This window comes from Hemiscyllium ocellatum, chromosome 29 (genome assembly GCF_020745735.1).
Source record: "Hemiscyllium ocellatum isolate sHemOce1 chromosome 29, sHemOce1.pat.X.cur, whole genome shotgun sequence".
In the NCBI taxonomy this organism is placed as follows: domain Eukaryota; kingdom Metazoa; phylum Chordata; class Chondrichthyes; order Orectolobiformes; family Hemiscylliidae; genus Hemiscyllium; species Hemiscyllium ocellatum.
In genome coordinates, this window is record NC_083429.1 from 51,442,039 (window position 1) to 51,457,893 (window position 15,855).

Here is a 15,855-nt window from a genome sequence, read left to right on the forward strand (position 1 = left end):
TTTACTAACACCTTCCATCCCGACCTGAAATTCACCTGGACTGTCTCAGACTCCTCCCTCCCCTTCCTAGACCTTTCCATTTCTATCTCGGGCGACCGACTCAACACAGACATCTATTATAAACCGACTGACTCCCACAGCTACCTGGACTACACCTCCTCCCACCCTGAACCCTGTAAAAACGCCATCCCATATTCCCAATTCCTTCGTCTCCGCCGCATCTGCTCCCAGGAGGACCAATTCCAACACCGCACAGCCCAGATGGCCTCCTTCTTCAAGGACCGCAGATTCCCCCCAGACGTGATCGACGATGCCCTCCACCGCATCTCCTCCACTTCCCGCTCCTCCGCCCTTGAGCCCCGCTCCTCCAACCGCCACCAAGACAGAACCCCACTGGTTCTCACCTACCACCCCACCAACCTGCGCATACAACGTATTATCCGCCGCCATTTCCGCCACCTCCAGACGGACCCCACCACCAAGGATATATTTCCCTCCCCTCCCCTATCAGCGTTCCGCAAGGACCACTCCCTTCGTGACTCCCTTGTCAGATCCACACCCCCCACCAACCCAACCTCCACCCCCGGCACCTTCCCCTGCAACCGCAGGAAATGTAAAACTTGCGCCCACACCTGCACACTCACTTCCCTCCAAGGCCCCAAGGGATCCTTCCATATCCGCCACAAGTTCACCTGTACCTCCACACACATCATCTATTGCATCCGCTGCACCCGATGTGGCCTCCTCTATATTGGTGAGACAGGCCGCTTACTTGCGGAACGCTTCAGAGAACACCTCTGGGCCGCCCGAACCAACCAACCCAATCACCCCGTGGCTCAACACTTTAACTCCCCCTCCCACTCCACCGAGGACATGCAGGTCCTTGGACTCCTCCACCGGCAGAACACAACTACACGACGGCTGGAGGAGGAGCGCCTCATCTTCCGCCTGGGAACCCTCCAACCACAAGGTATGAATTCAGATTTCTCCAGCTTCCTCATTTCCCCTCCCCCCACCTTGTCTCAGTCGGTTCCCTCAACTCAGCACCGCCCTCCTAACCTGCAATCCTCTTCCTGACCTCTCCGCCCCCACCCCACTCCGGCCTATCACCCTCACCTTGACCTCCTTCCACCTATCCCACCTCCATCGTCCCTCCCCCTAGTCCCTCCTCCCTACCTTTTATCTCAGCCTGCTTGGCTCTCTCTCTCTTATTCCTGATGAAGGGCTTATGCTCGAAACGTCGAATTCTCTATTCCTGAGATGCGGCCTGGCCTGCTGTGCTTTGACCAGCAACACATTTGCAGCTGTGATCTCCAGCATCTGCAGACCTCATTTTTTACTTTCTGTTATTACATACCAGCGACACTCACATCTCTTGAACATATAGACAATAGACAATAGGTGCAGGAGTAGGCCATTCAGCCCCTCGAGCCTGCACCGCCATTCAATGTGATCATAGCTGATCATCCTTAATCAGTATCCTCTTCCTGCCTTATCTCCATAACCCTTGATTCCACAATCCTTGAGAGCTCTATCCAACTCTTTCTTAAATGAATCCAGAGACTGGGCTTCCACTGCCCTCTGGGGCAGAGCATTCCACACAGCCACCACTCTCTGGATGAAGAAGTTTCTCCTCATCTCTGTCCTAAATGGTCTATCCCATATTTTTAAGCTGTGTCCTCTGGTTCGGCACTCACCCATCAGCGGAAACATGTTTCCTGCTGCTAGAGTGTCCAATCCTTTCATAATCTTATATGTCTCAATCAGATCCCCCCTCAGTCTTTCAAACTCAAGGGTGTACAAGCCCAGTGGCTCCAGTCTTTCAGTGTAAGGTAATCCCGCCATTCCAGGAATTGACCTCGTGAACCTACACTGCACTCCCTCAATAGCCAGAATGTCTTTCCTCAAATTTGGAGACCAGAACTGCACACAGTACTCCAGGTGTGGTCTCACCAGGGCCCTGTACAGCTGCAGAAGCACCTCTTTGCTTCTGTACTCAATTCCTCTTATTATGAAGGTCAGCATGCTATTAGACTTCTTCACTACCTGCTGTACCTGCATGCTTACCTTCATTGACTGGTGTACAAGAACATCCAGATCTCTCTGTACTGCCCCTTTACCTAAATTAATTCCATTGAGATAGTAATCTGCCTTCCTGTTCTTGCCACCAGGATATAAATAAAGGATCTTCACTCATTTACATTCACAAGTTGTGATGCTCTTTGGGAATCCTGAGGTTGTGAAATTATTAAAATGCAACTCCTTTCTTTAACAAGTAATGCATTGAATTGCTGTTCATTTCCTCCTTACCTTGGGACAGGCGTTTCGGCTGGGTCACCTGAACTCCATCCACCATACACAGGTTCCCACATGGATACAGTGTTATTATTCCATTTCGGTTTTCGATGCAGCAATGCTGGTTAGCAATGCCGGGTCCTTGGATGCTAATGTCCTGTGGAGGGCAATCAGAACTGCCAAAGGTGGTCCTCCCTGTCATCAAGACAAGAATCACAGGTACGTCATGAGATTGACTCATTAAGAATGGCGCAAGGTACAGACATGAGAAAGCAACATAGTACAAGACTAGCCAAGAGAGCCTCGCCATCTTCCTGTCTCTGAGCCCCTCCATCTTCCTTCTGCTTTACTGAGAAACCACATTTACCCAGCACTCAAGCTCCTTGGCCAACTGCTCAGCCAATCAGGATGGGTCTGTTTGACCACAGGAGGTGTTCACATTCATGCGTGACCCTGTCCTCACTGAGTGCTTGGTGGGGTCGTGCCCATTTATTAACCCAGCCAGGCTGGCATAAAAGCCCACCAGGTCGTCTCTTACCAGCAGGAAGGAAACCGGCTGGTCTACATGTGACTTCATAGCCAAAACATTGTGGTTGGCCCTTAACTGCCTCCCCTCACCCACCCCCAAAATGTTCTCACAGGCAAATCAGTTATATTTGATGTGGCTCATCACCAGTCTCTCAAGGGCAGTTAGCGATGGGCAATAAATGCTGGTCTAGCCAGTGATGCCCACATCCTGTGAACAAGTAACAGTAGCAAAATTTCCCATCACCTTCTCGCAGGCAAGGAGTCCAACAATGAGGAAAAAGTGAGGTCTGCAGATGCTGGAGATCAGAGCTGAAAATGTGTTGCTGGTTAAAGCACAGCAGGTCAGGCAGCATCCAAGGAACAGGAAATTCGAAGTTTCGGGTCAGAGCCCTTCATCAGGAATGAGGAAAGTGTGTCCAACAGGCTAAGATAAAAGGTAGGGAGGAGGGACTTGGTGGAGGGGCGATGGAGATGTGATAGGTGGAAGGAGGTCAAGGTGAGGGTGATAGGCCGGAGTGGGGTGGGTGCGGAGAGGTCAGGAAGAAGATTGCAGGTTAGGAGGGCGGTGCTGAGTTCGAGGGAATCGACTGAGACAAGGTGGGGGGAGGGGAAATGAGGAAACTGGAGAAATCTGAGTTCATCCGTTGTGGTTGGAGGGTTCCCAGGCGGAAGATGAGGCGCTCTTCCTCCAACCGTCGTGTTGTTATGTTCTGGCGATGGAGGAGTCCAAGGACCTGCATGTCCTTGTTAGAGTGGGAGGGGGAGTAAAAGTGTTGAGCCACGGGGTGGTTGGGTTGGTTGGTCCGGGCATCCCAGAGGTGTTCCCTGAAGCGTTCCGCAAGTAGGCTGCCTGTCTCCCCAATATAGAGGAGGCCACATCGGGTGCAGCGGATGCAATAGATGATGTGTGTGGAGTTGCAGGTGAATTTGTGGCGGATATGGAAGGATCCCTTGGGGCCTTGGAGAGAGGTAAGGGCTGAAAATGTGTTGCCGGTTAAAGCGCAGCAGGTCAGGCAGCATCCAAGGAACAGGAAATTCGACGTTTTGGGCATAAGCCCTTCATCAGGAATGAGGAAAGTGTGTCCAGCAGGCTAAAATAAAAGGTAGGGAGGAGGGACTTGGGGGAGGGGCGATGGAAATGTGATTGGTGGACCTGCATGTCCTTGGCCCACACCTCCTCCCTTACCTCTCTCCAAGGCCCCATGGGATCCTTCCATATCTGCCACAAATTCACCTGCAACTCCACACACATCATCTATTGCATCCGCTGCACCCGATGTGGCCTCCTCTATATTGAGGAGACGGGCCGCCTACTTGCGGAACGCTTCAGGGAACACCTCTGAGACGCCCGGACCAACCAACCCAACCACCCCGTGGCTCAACACTTTAATTCCCCCTCCCACTCCAACAAGGACATGCAGGTCCTTGGACTCCTCCATCGCCAGAACATAACAACACGACGGTTGGAGGAAGAGTGCCTCATCTTCCTCCTGGGAACCCTCCAACCACAACGGATGAACTCGGATTTCTCCAGTTTCCTCATTTCCCCTCCCCCCACCTTGTCTCAGTCGATTCCCTCGAACTCAGCACCGCCCTCCTAACCTGCAATCTTCTTCCTGACCTCTCTGCACCCACCCCACTCCGGCCTATCACCCTCACCTTGACCTCCTTCCACCTATCACATCTCCATCGCCCCTCCCCCAAGTCCCTCCTCCCTACCTTTTATCTTAGCCTGCTGGACACACTTTCCTCATTCCTGATGAAGGGCTTATGCCCGAAACGTCAAATTTCCTGTTCCTTGGGTGCTGCCTAACCCGCTGTGCTTTAACCAGCAAGACAGTTTCAGCAGGAGTCCAACAATGGCAGCAATCCTCAAGCAAGAGTCCCCAGCCCTCAACGACTCTGAGAAAAGCTTGGAAAATAAACCAATCAATCATAAACAGCCACTTATGCCAATGTGGAGTGTTGAGTTTGAAATGAGAGCGCAGGGCAGAGGTCCCTCTGACAGGAGACCTTGTAGATAAACTCTCACTCGCACTCACTCACTCACTTATACACTTCCTCAGGAGGCTAAGGAAATTCAGTATATCCATAAAGACCCTCATCAATATTTATAGATGCAACATGGAAAGCATTCTATCCAGGTGCATCACAGCCTGTTACAGAAACCGCTCTGCCCCAGGACTGTAAGAAACTACAAAGAGTTGTATGCACAGCCCGGACCATCACGCAAGCCAACCTTCCATCCATTGACTCCAACTACACATTACACTGTCGTGGAAAGGCAGCCAACATCATCAAAGACCCTCCCACCCCGGTTACAATCTCTCCCAACCTTTTCTGTCGGGCAGAAGATACAAATGCTTAAATATATGTACCAACAGATTCAAGAACAGCTTCTTCCTCATTGCTGTTAAACTTCTGAATGGACCTTTCATATTTCAAATCTAATGTTGATCTCGCTTTTTCCACACCTTCTGTGCACTATTACTTTGTATTCCTTGCTCTATTGAATTGATCTGCATGTCCTTCTATGTTATGATCTGCCTGTACTGCTTACAAAACAAAACGTTTCACTGTACTTAGGTACATGTGACAATAATAAATCAAATCAAATCAAATCAATGACTCACTCACACTTGCTCACATGAACTCACTTGCGCGCGCAGACACACACTTCCTCACTCATTCACTTGCTCACTCACTTCCAAGTTATATGTAAGGTCTGTTAAACAAACATAATGATTATATATTATTTAGAAAGAGAAACTTGGAGTTGTGTTGGCAGAGGGGATTGTGAAAATTTTATAACATCCAGTCTCAATTTTTAATTTAGTTTGTCGTACGATATGAGGGTCAATGATAACACCAGCTTCTGTTGTTCATCCCCTAATTAAACCCTGATCACTGTCTTTGAGCAGATTCAGAAACATTGACTCGGCATGAACAGATTAATCTAAAATTATTTCACACTTAATGCCAGGGCTTCATACTGGGATGGTAACCTTTCAATGTGCCTCTAGAACAGTAATGTCCTATACTGGGTTGACCTCTTCCCAAATTCACTTGACAGACTCAACTTTAAAAATAGTCTCCGCTGTTTAAAAATAAAACTGGCTAGAAAGGGATATAATTAGTTATAAGCCAAGTTTATACTTTAACAAATTAGTACTTAGTCTCCGGTCAACATGTAGCACCAAATGTCACAAAGGAGAGAAGGTTAACAAGGTGTTTGCCAGATTTTTGTGAAAATTAAACATTTAGACCCAAGTCTGTAATTCACTTAGAGTGCAGTGTAGATTGAGCAGCAGGGTCCTATATTCCAAGAATTAAGTTGCTTGGAGAGATTACTCAAACTAGGTTTCTATTCCCTGGAATTTAGAGGATGAGGAGTGATTTGGACAAAGTTTCTAGATGTTAAGGGATATAAGTAGACAGAGTCTGCCTGTTTCCGTTCGTTGGAGAGTCCAGGTCTAGGATGCATTGTTGTCTAAAAACTTTGGCCAGATTTTCCAGCAGGGAAATTGGAAAACACTTCAACACACAAAAGGTTTGGACGGCAATATATGAGATCAAATGTTAATTTTGAAACTTGGATTAATCAACCCCAATTAACCAAATGTATTGAGGGTAATGAGGGAAGTGTTCTCATATGGAGTTGTTCACAGATCATATCTGAATCTCATTGAATGGTTGGAACAGATTCAGGAGGCTAAATGGCGTCCTCACATTCCAGTCTGTAACTAACTGCCAGGTATCTGCTATTCCGCATATAAATCCACTGAACTTCTCAAACAGGTTTCAGTCTGTGACTCCGTTCCAGCTATCTGTTATTCTCTAGGTACTCTTTTATTTTGCATAATATTTTTTACATGCAGGTTAGGGAAGCTGTAACTAGTGCAGTTCCAGAGAGATCAATGTTGGGGCCTTAATCATTTCCAGTCAACAATTTGGATGACAGAACCAAATGTATGGGATCTTTATAAATTTTCCAATGACAACAAGATTTATTGTTACAGCAAGTAAGTTGTTAAGATGAGACAGAGGGTGATGAAAGGGATATTGGTGGATTAATTGAGTGGGCAAAATATTGATAATGACGTGGACAGATGTGACCTCACCAGTTTGGCAGGAAGAATAGAAAAGAAGAATATTATTTAAATGGAGAAAAATTGTAAAACTGAGGGGCAGAGGGATCTGGGTGACATGGTATATAAATCTCAAAATGTTAGTATGCACATATCAGGAAGGCAAGTGGAATATTGAGATTTATTGCAAGGGAATAAAACTGGGGAATAGAAGCAAAATACTGGGGATGCTGAAGGTCTGAAAGAAAAACAGAGGGTAATGGAAAAACTCAGCACGTCTATCAGCACATACGGAGAGAGAAACGGAGTTAATGTTTGTACCCAGTGTGACTCTTCTTCAGAGTGCACATAAGACTTCACATAAAAGTGGGGACATGTCACTGTAGCTGTATTGACCTCAGTGAGGCCACATCTGGAGGACTGTGCAGTTTGGCCTCCTTACTGGAAAATGGAAATAAATGGGTTAGATGCACTTCAGAGAAAGTTCAACTGACTCATTCCTGAGATGAAGATAAAAATCACACAACACCAGGTTATAGTCCAACAGGTTTAATTCCAATTAAACCTGCTGGACCATAACCTGGTGTTGTGTGATTTTTAACTTTGTCCACCCCAGTCCAACACCAGCATCTCCAAATCATGAGATGAAGATCTTTTCTGAAGAAAGGTTGAACAGACTGGACCTGAATTTGTTGGATTTGAGAATAATGAGGTGATCTTAGTGAACCAATTATGATTCTGAAAGGGGAGATACCCAGAGGATGTTTCCCTGAGAGGGAGACTAAAATGAGCCAACATCGACTAAAAATGAGATGTCTCCCTTTTAAGACAGGGATGAGGAGAAATATTTCTCCTGGGGTCATTAGAGTGTATCATTTTCTCGAAAGCAGCAGAGGCTGAATCACAGAAATTACTTAATGCTGGATTGATAATTTTTTTTGATAGACAAGGAAATCAAGAGAAAGGCCCCATCAAGCGCTGGACTTTCTTCCTAAAGTTTTCACTCTCTTTTCTTCCTGAAGTGCCCCTTTAACATTTATTCCATTGACTAAGTGAAGGAAGTGACTGTTAAAGGTGGTGTTACATTCTCCACCACCTTCAACATCCACTCCCTGTACCAGGGATGCCCAGTCATAGAGGTATGTACCGTCTACAAGACACACTGCAGCAACTCACCAAGACTCCACCGACAATACCTTCCAAACTAAACAAATAAAATAAAAATATGTCCTCATGTGGCTCAAGCCTCTTTGTGTTTGATACACTTGGGTTTTTTTTTATTAATGATGCTATGTAAATAGAAGTTAATACCTCTCTGATAATTTGCCGTCTATGGCAAGAGGTCAAAGGACATAACTCTGACTTGACAAGAAGCAGATAGAGTCATAGAGATGTACAGCACGGAAACAGACCCTTCGGGCCAACCCGTCCATGCCGACCAGATATCCCAACCCAATCTAGTCCCACCTGCCAGCACCCGGCCCATATCCCTCCAAACCCTTCCTGTTCATATACCCATCCAAATGCCTTTTAAATGCTGCAATTTACCAGCCTCCACCACATCCTCTGGCAGCTCATTCCATACACATACCACCCTCTGTGTGAAAAAGTTGTCCCAAAGATCTCTTTACCCCTCTCACTCTAAATCTGCATCCTCTAGTCCTGGACTCCACCACCCCAGGGAAGAGACCTTGTCTATTTACCCAATCCATGCCCCTCATAATTTTGTAAACCTCTATAAGGTCACCCCTCAGCCTCCGACCTTCCAGGGAAAACAACCCTAGCATGTTCAGCCTCTCCGTATAGCACAAATCCTCCAACCCTGGCAACATCTTTGTAAATCTTTTCTGAACCCTTTTAAGTTTTAAAACATCCTTCCAATAGGAAGAAGACCAGAACTGCACACAATATTCCAAAGGTGGTCTAACCAGTGTCCTGTACAGCTGCAACAAGACCTCCCAACTCATGTAGGTAAAAACAATGACTGCAGATGCTTGTTCTCCTTCAAGATCCTCCGCTCCACGCTCGCAGCAATGCGCCGGCACCTAACCTCTCTACAGTCAGCCCTGCCTCAGCTGAGGGCCACACTCTCTCAGAATTGCAAAGGACCCACTCTGTACTATATCCTCAGGAGAATTGATACTCTCAACAAACAGTATTTCAACTCTGTTTCAAACATCAAAAACTGAAACTACAACAAGCTTTTATCTATCTACCTCCATAACCAGCACTCCTCAAACATTCCAGAAGATTCCCCCGGCCTGTGGAACTGCTCGGACACCATTAGCCATGTGGCTGGTGCAGCCACCATCCCCACGCTGATCGATGACATTAGCTCTGCCCCCATCATGGCCACTTCTACAGCCACTTCCGCCCCTCACAATTTCTCATGCACCACACGTGACATCACTTCCGCCCCTCACATCATCGCTGATGTCACACGCTCAGTGACTTCCGCCACCCCCATACTGACGTGTTTGCCACCACTTCCACCCGCACCAACGCCACTCACCTGCATTCTGCTGACACGCCCCCCACATATCCCACTGTCACCATTCCCGGCCCCCAGAACCCTGAGGGGAACACCAGCCCTGCTCATGACTCCAGCTGCATTCCCCCCCACCATCACACCCACTCCATTACCGGCTCCACCCCCACTCCCAGCTCCACACCACACCAGGCCCTAACTCACAGCCCTGTTGAGTTTTCACCATTCCCATTGACCTCCCCCTCACTGAGGACGAACGATCAGTCCTCAGCAAAGGACTCACCTTCTTCCCCCTCCGCCCACGTATCAATGAATTTAATACACGCCGCCTCCGCCTCCACCTCCGAGCTTACTTTCACAATCAGGATTCCCGCCCACCTTCCGAGGACCCCTTCGCCCACCTCCAACACACTGCATCCACCTGGACACCCTGCGCTGGCATATTACCCGCCCTCGACCTCTTCATTTCCAACTGCCGCCGAGACATTAACCGCCTCAACCTGTCTACCCCCTTCCCCCACTCCAACCTCTCACCCTCACAATGTGCTGCCCTCAACTCCCTCTGCTCCAATCCTGACCTCACCATCAAACCAGCAGATAAAGGGGGTGCAGTGGTAGTCTGGCGCACTGACCTCTACACCGCTGAAGCTAGATGCCAACTCGAGGACACCTCCTCCTACCGCCCCCTTGACCATGACCCCACCCCCATCACCAAACCATCATCTCCCAGACCATACAGAACCTCATCATCTCAGGAGATCACCCACCCACAGCTTCCAACCTCATAGTCCGGGAACCCCGCACTGCCCGGTTCTACCTCCTTCCCAAGATTCACAAGCCTGACCACCCTGGCTGCCCCACTGAACTCATCTCTACCTACCTCGACACTGTCCTATCCCCCCTAGTCCAGGAACTCCCCACATACATTCTAAACACCACCCACACCCTCCACCTCCTCCAAGACTTCCGTTTCCCCGGCCCCCAACGCCTCTTCTTCACCATGGATATCCAATCCCTCTACACCTCCATCCGCCATGACCAGGGCCTCCAAGCCCTCTGTTTCTTCCTCTCCCGATGTCGCCAACAGTACCCTTCCACTGACACTCTCATTCGTTTGGCCGAACTGGTCCTCACCCTTAACAATTTCTCCTTCGAATCCTCCCACTTCCTCCAGACCAAAGGGGTAGCCATGGGCACACGTATGGGCCCCAGCTATGCCTGTCTCTTTGTTGGCTACGTAGAACAGTCCATCTTCCGTAATTACACCGGCACCACTCCCCACCTCTTCCTCCGCTACATTGATGACGGCATCGGCGCCATCTTGTGCTCCCGCGAGGAGGTTGAGCAATTCATCAACTTCACCAACACATTCCACCCTGACCTTAAATTCACATGGACCATCTCTGACACCTCCCTCCCCTTCCTGGACATCTCCATCTCCATTAATGATGACCGACTTGACATCAACATTTTTTACAAACCCACCGACTCCCACCCTACCTCCTGCAAAAATGCTATCCCTTATTCTCAATTCCTCCGCCTCCGCCGTATCTGCTCCCAGGAGGACAAGTTCCACTACAGAACACACCAGATGGCCTCCTTCTTTAGAGACCGCAATTTCCCTTCCCATGTGGTTAAGATGCCCTCCAACGCATCTCGTTCACATCCTACACCCCCGTCCTCAGACCCCACCCCTCCAACCGTAACAAGGACAGAATGCCTCTGGTGCTCACCTTCCACCCTACCAACCTTCGCATAAACCAAATCATTCGCTGACATCTCCGCCACTTCCAAATGGACCCCACAACCAGGGATATATTTCCCTCCCCACCCCTTTCCACCTTCCGCAAAGAACATTCTCTCCGTGACTACCTGGTCAGGTCCACGCCTCTCAACAACCCACCCTCCCATCTTGGCACCTTCCCCTGCAACCACAGGAATTGCAAAACCTGTGCCCACACCTCCTCCCTCACCTCCATCCAAGACCCTAAAGGAGCCTTCCACATCCATCAAAGTTTCACTTGCACATCCACCAATATCAGTTATTGTATCCGTTGCTCCTGATGTGGTCTCCTCTACATTGGGGAGACTGGACACCTCCTAGCAAAGCGCTTCAGGGAACATCTCCGGGACCTGCACCAATCAACCACACTGCCTTGTGGCCCAACATTTCAACTCCCCCTCCCACTCTGCCGAGGACATGGAGGTCCTGGGCCTCCTTCATTGGCGTTCCCTCGCCACCTGACGCCTGGAGGAAGAACGCCTCATCTTCTGCCTCGGAACACTTCAACCCCAGGGCATCAATGTGGACTTCAACAGTTTCCTCATTTCCCCTTCCCCCACCTCACCCCAGTTCCAAACTTCCAGCTCAGCACTGTCCCCATGACCTGTCCTACCTGCCTATCTTCTTTTCCACCTATCTGCTCCACCCTCCTCTCTGACCTATCACCTTCATCCCCACCCCCCATTCACCTACTGTACTCTATGCTACTTTCTCCCTACCCCCACCTTCCTCTCATTTATCTCTCCACCCTCCGGGCACTCCACCTGTATTCCTGTTGAAGGGCTTTTGTCGGAAACATTGATTTTACTGCTCCTCGGATGCTGCCTGAACTGCTGTGCTTTTCCAGCACCACTAATCCAGAATTTCCCAACTCCTGTATTCAATACTCTGACCAATAAAGGAAAGCATACCAAACGCTGCCTTCACTATCCTATCTACTTGCAACTCCACTTTCAAGGAGCTATGCACCTGCACTCCAAGGTCTCTTTGTTCAGCAACACTCCCTAGGACTGATTTGGAGATGTCGGTGTTGGACTGGGGTGGACAAAGTTAAAAATCACACAACACCAGGTTATAGTCCAATAGGTTTATTTAAAAGCACTAGCTTTCAGAGCACTGCTCCTTCATCAGGTGATTGTCCCTAGGACCTTACCATTAAATATATAAATCCTAGGAGAAAGTGAGGACTGAAGATGCTGGAGTACCAGAGTTGAAAAATGTGGTGCTGGAAAAGCACAGCAGGTCAGGCAGCATCCGAGGAGCAGGAGAATCGATGTTTCGGGCATAAGCCTGAAGAAGGGTTTATCCTGAAACGTTGATTCTCCTGCTCCTCGGATGCTGCCTGACCTGCTGTGTTTTTCCAACACCACATTTTTCAATCTGATATACAAACCCTGCCAAGGTTTGCTTTCCCAAAATGCAGCACCTCAACATATCTTCAAACCTACTTCCTAATCAGTACTTAAACCAAACAAACTGCAAAGAAGATTGTCCTGAACTGTTTTGGTAGTCAGTTCCATTCAGCCTTGAGCTTGTTTTTAAGCTGATGGTATCTCTGATCTGCTTTGTTGCTGTTGACAAAGCCCTTGTGCGTCAGGAACTGTTGGTTTGTGATGGAAATGAACAGCGTCACACCATCACCTCCCCTGCCTGGGGGCTTCACTTCTTATGGCAGCTGGGTCATCATTATCTCTGTCAAAAACTGCATGAAATGAGAGCCAGTCATTGGGAAATTTCCACTTTGGTGAAGGCAGAGCTCACTCCCGGAGTGAGACATAACTGGAGAAATATCAGGCAGGTGTTGCTCTCAACCCCAACTGAAGCAAGTCAGCATAACCACTCCAACGTGCAAGCACACACTCACACACACACACACTCACACACACACACACACACACACACACACACTCACTCACACACACACTCACACACACACACACACACACACTCACTCACACACACACACTCACACACACACACACACACACACACACACACACACACACACACACGCGCGCAGACATCAACACACACACACAAAAAGGCATACAGATGTAGATACACATGCACAAAGACAAATGCACACAGACATCAACATACGCACACACAAACATCGACACACATAAAGACACACATAGACATACACAAAGTCATAAAGGTATTGACATACATAGAGGCACTAGACCGAGACATACTTAGAGACACACACAGGGAAACACATACTTAAATAAACATACACAGACACATATAAACACAAGACACACACACGTATACATTTATAAACAGAAACACGCACACACAATACACTGAATCAGACATACAGTTAAAAATCACACAACACCAGGTTATAGTCCAAAGGGTATAATTGGAAGCACTAGCTTTTGGAGTGCACCACCTGATGAAGGAGCAGCGCTCCGAAAGCCAGTGCTTCTAAATAAACCTGTTGGACTATAACCTGGTGTTGTCTGATTTTTAACTTTGTCCACTCCAGTCCAACACCAGTTCCTCCGCATCATGGCAGAGATGCAGTGAGATGGGCACACGCACACACACACACACGCACACGCACACGCGCACACACACACACACACACACACACGCACACACGCACACACACACACACACGCACACACACACACACACACACACACACACACGCACACACACACACACACACACGCACACACACACACATGAGTCCCAAAGCGTATTTCAATGCAACAGCTTTGAGATGAGTCAGTTTAGTGATGTAGGAAGCATGGCAGCCAATTTTAGATTAGATTCCCTACAGCATGGAAACAGGCCCTTTGGCCCAACAAGTCCACACCGACTCTCCGAAGAGTAACCCACCCAAACCCATTTGCCTCTGACTAATGCAGCTAACACTATGGGCAATTTAGCATGGCCGATTCACCTGACCTGCACATCTTTGGGCAGAAACCGGAGCACCCAGAGGAAACCCACACAGACATACAGACAGTTGCCCAAGGCACGAATCGAAGCTGGGACCCTGGTGGTGTGAGGCAGCAGTGCTAACCACTTAGCGACCATGCCATAGACAGCAAGCTCCCACCAACAGGAACATGTTATGTCCTTACAATCTGGCCTTAGTGAAGCTATGTGAGAGATAAATATTAGCCCCATCTCAATAGGAATACCCTTCAGAATAATGCTATCGGATATTTTCATTCCACCCTGGGAGAGAAGACTGTTTAATGTTTCATCTGGAACATGAACTAAACCATAGACAAACAAAGGTGGTTAATGAGAAAATTGATGTTCAGGAGCCAGTGTTGGACTGGGGTGAACAAAGTTAAAAATTACATAACAGCAGGTTATAGTCCAACAGGTTTATTTAAAAGCACTAGCTTTTGGAGCGTACCTGATGTTGTGCGATTTATAACAATGACAAAAATGTCAGTGCAAACAAGGAGACAAGAAAATTGATCAGCCGATGTAAACTTCTATATGAGACAGTCACAATTTGTAGCAACCTTCTGTGCAGGTAAAGCGCACAATTTTGCAGGAATGACAAACATTCCAAAAAGTACTTTCCTCAAGTCTTCACTTCCAAGGGACAGAAATGAATAAGTTACAGAGCTGCTTTGTGAAGTGTCTTTTGTCAGTTATCCCTTGCTCAGTTGTTAAAAATGCCACTGAATGTGAAACAATGCTGACCTCTCCAATAGTCTTGTTTGATGTGGTGCCCAGAGATTGGGTCTGATAACAGCACTCAGACAACTTGTTATCTGTCTCAGTGCAGTCTTTCCAGAGACATTTAATCTGATCCTTTAATCTCCTACCCACTCCCCATACCAGCACTAAACTAGTTCCCAAAAGCAAGGGTGGAGGGGCCTTCAAGATAAGACATTTTGCACACAATGATGTCCAGTGGGATGCCTGTAGGTCTTCTTAAACCACAATCAAACAAACTCAAATAAACATGGAATGAGAATGTGTTTAAATTATTCCATTTCCTTTTGTTTTGAAAGCTACTTCTCATTGAGTATCCAGAGCAAATCTCTGCAACTAAATGACAGATTTTTTTCAAAGTTTATGAGGAATCCCAATACTTTGACATTAAAGATTTAGAGGGATTTCCTCTTCTTCCTCCTTATATAGAATTAACAAAAAATGTCCTCGGGTCTTTTCTAAACCTTTCTCCTCTCTCCTTAAAAATATGCCCCAGTCTTGAAATCTCCCATCCTAGGGTAAAGACGCATACCATTCACCTTACTCATAGCCCTCATGATTCTATAAACCTCAATCAGGTCATCCCGAAGCTCCAGTGAAAAAAGCCCCAGCCTATCCAGCCTCTCCCTGTAACTCAAGCCTTCCATTCCCGGCAACATCCTGGAAATCTCTTCTGAACCCTCCCCAGCTTAATAATATCCTTCCTATAACAGGGCGACCTGAATTGGACACAGCGCTCCTGGAGAAGCGTCATCAATGTCCTGTACAACCTCAACATAACATCTCAATTCCTACACACAAAGGTGTGGGCAATGAAGTCAAGTGTACTAAATACCTTCTTAACCATCCCATCTACATGTGTCGCAAACTTCCATAAAGTATGGGCCTGAACCCCTAGGTCTCTCTGTTCTATAACTCAATCCAAGATCCCACTTACAAATGTATAAGTCCTGCCCCTGTTTGTTTTAGCAAAACGCAAT

The 15,855-nt window shown here is 47.7% G+C and overlaps 1 protein-coding gene across 9 annotated transcripts in view; it reads right to left on the bottom strand.

The window, feature by feature from the left end:
• LOC132829706 (pleckstrin homology-like domain family B member 1) overlaps window positions 1-15,855 on the bottom strand; it is a 377,428-nt gene that overhangs the window by 239,137 nt on the left and 122,436 nt on the right. For all 9 annotated transcript variants that reach the window (XM_060847069.1, XM_060847065.1, XM_060847068.1 and 6 more), the window contains exon 4: window positions 2,311-2,490. In XM_060847069.1, coding sequence (XP_060703052.1) covers window positions 2,311-2,490 — 180 coding nt within the window. The remainder of the gene's footprint in view (window positions 1-2,310; window positions 2,491-15,855) is intronic.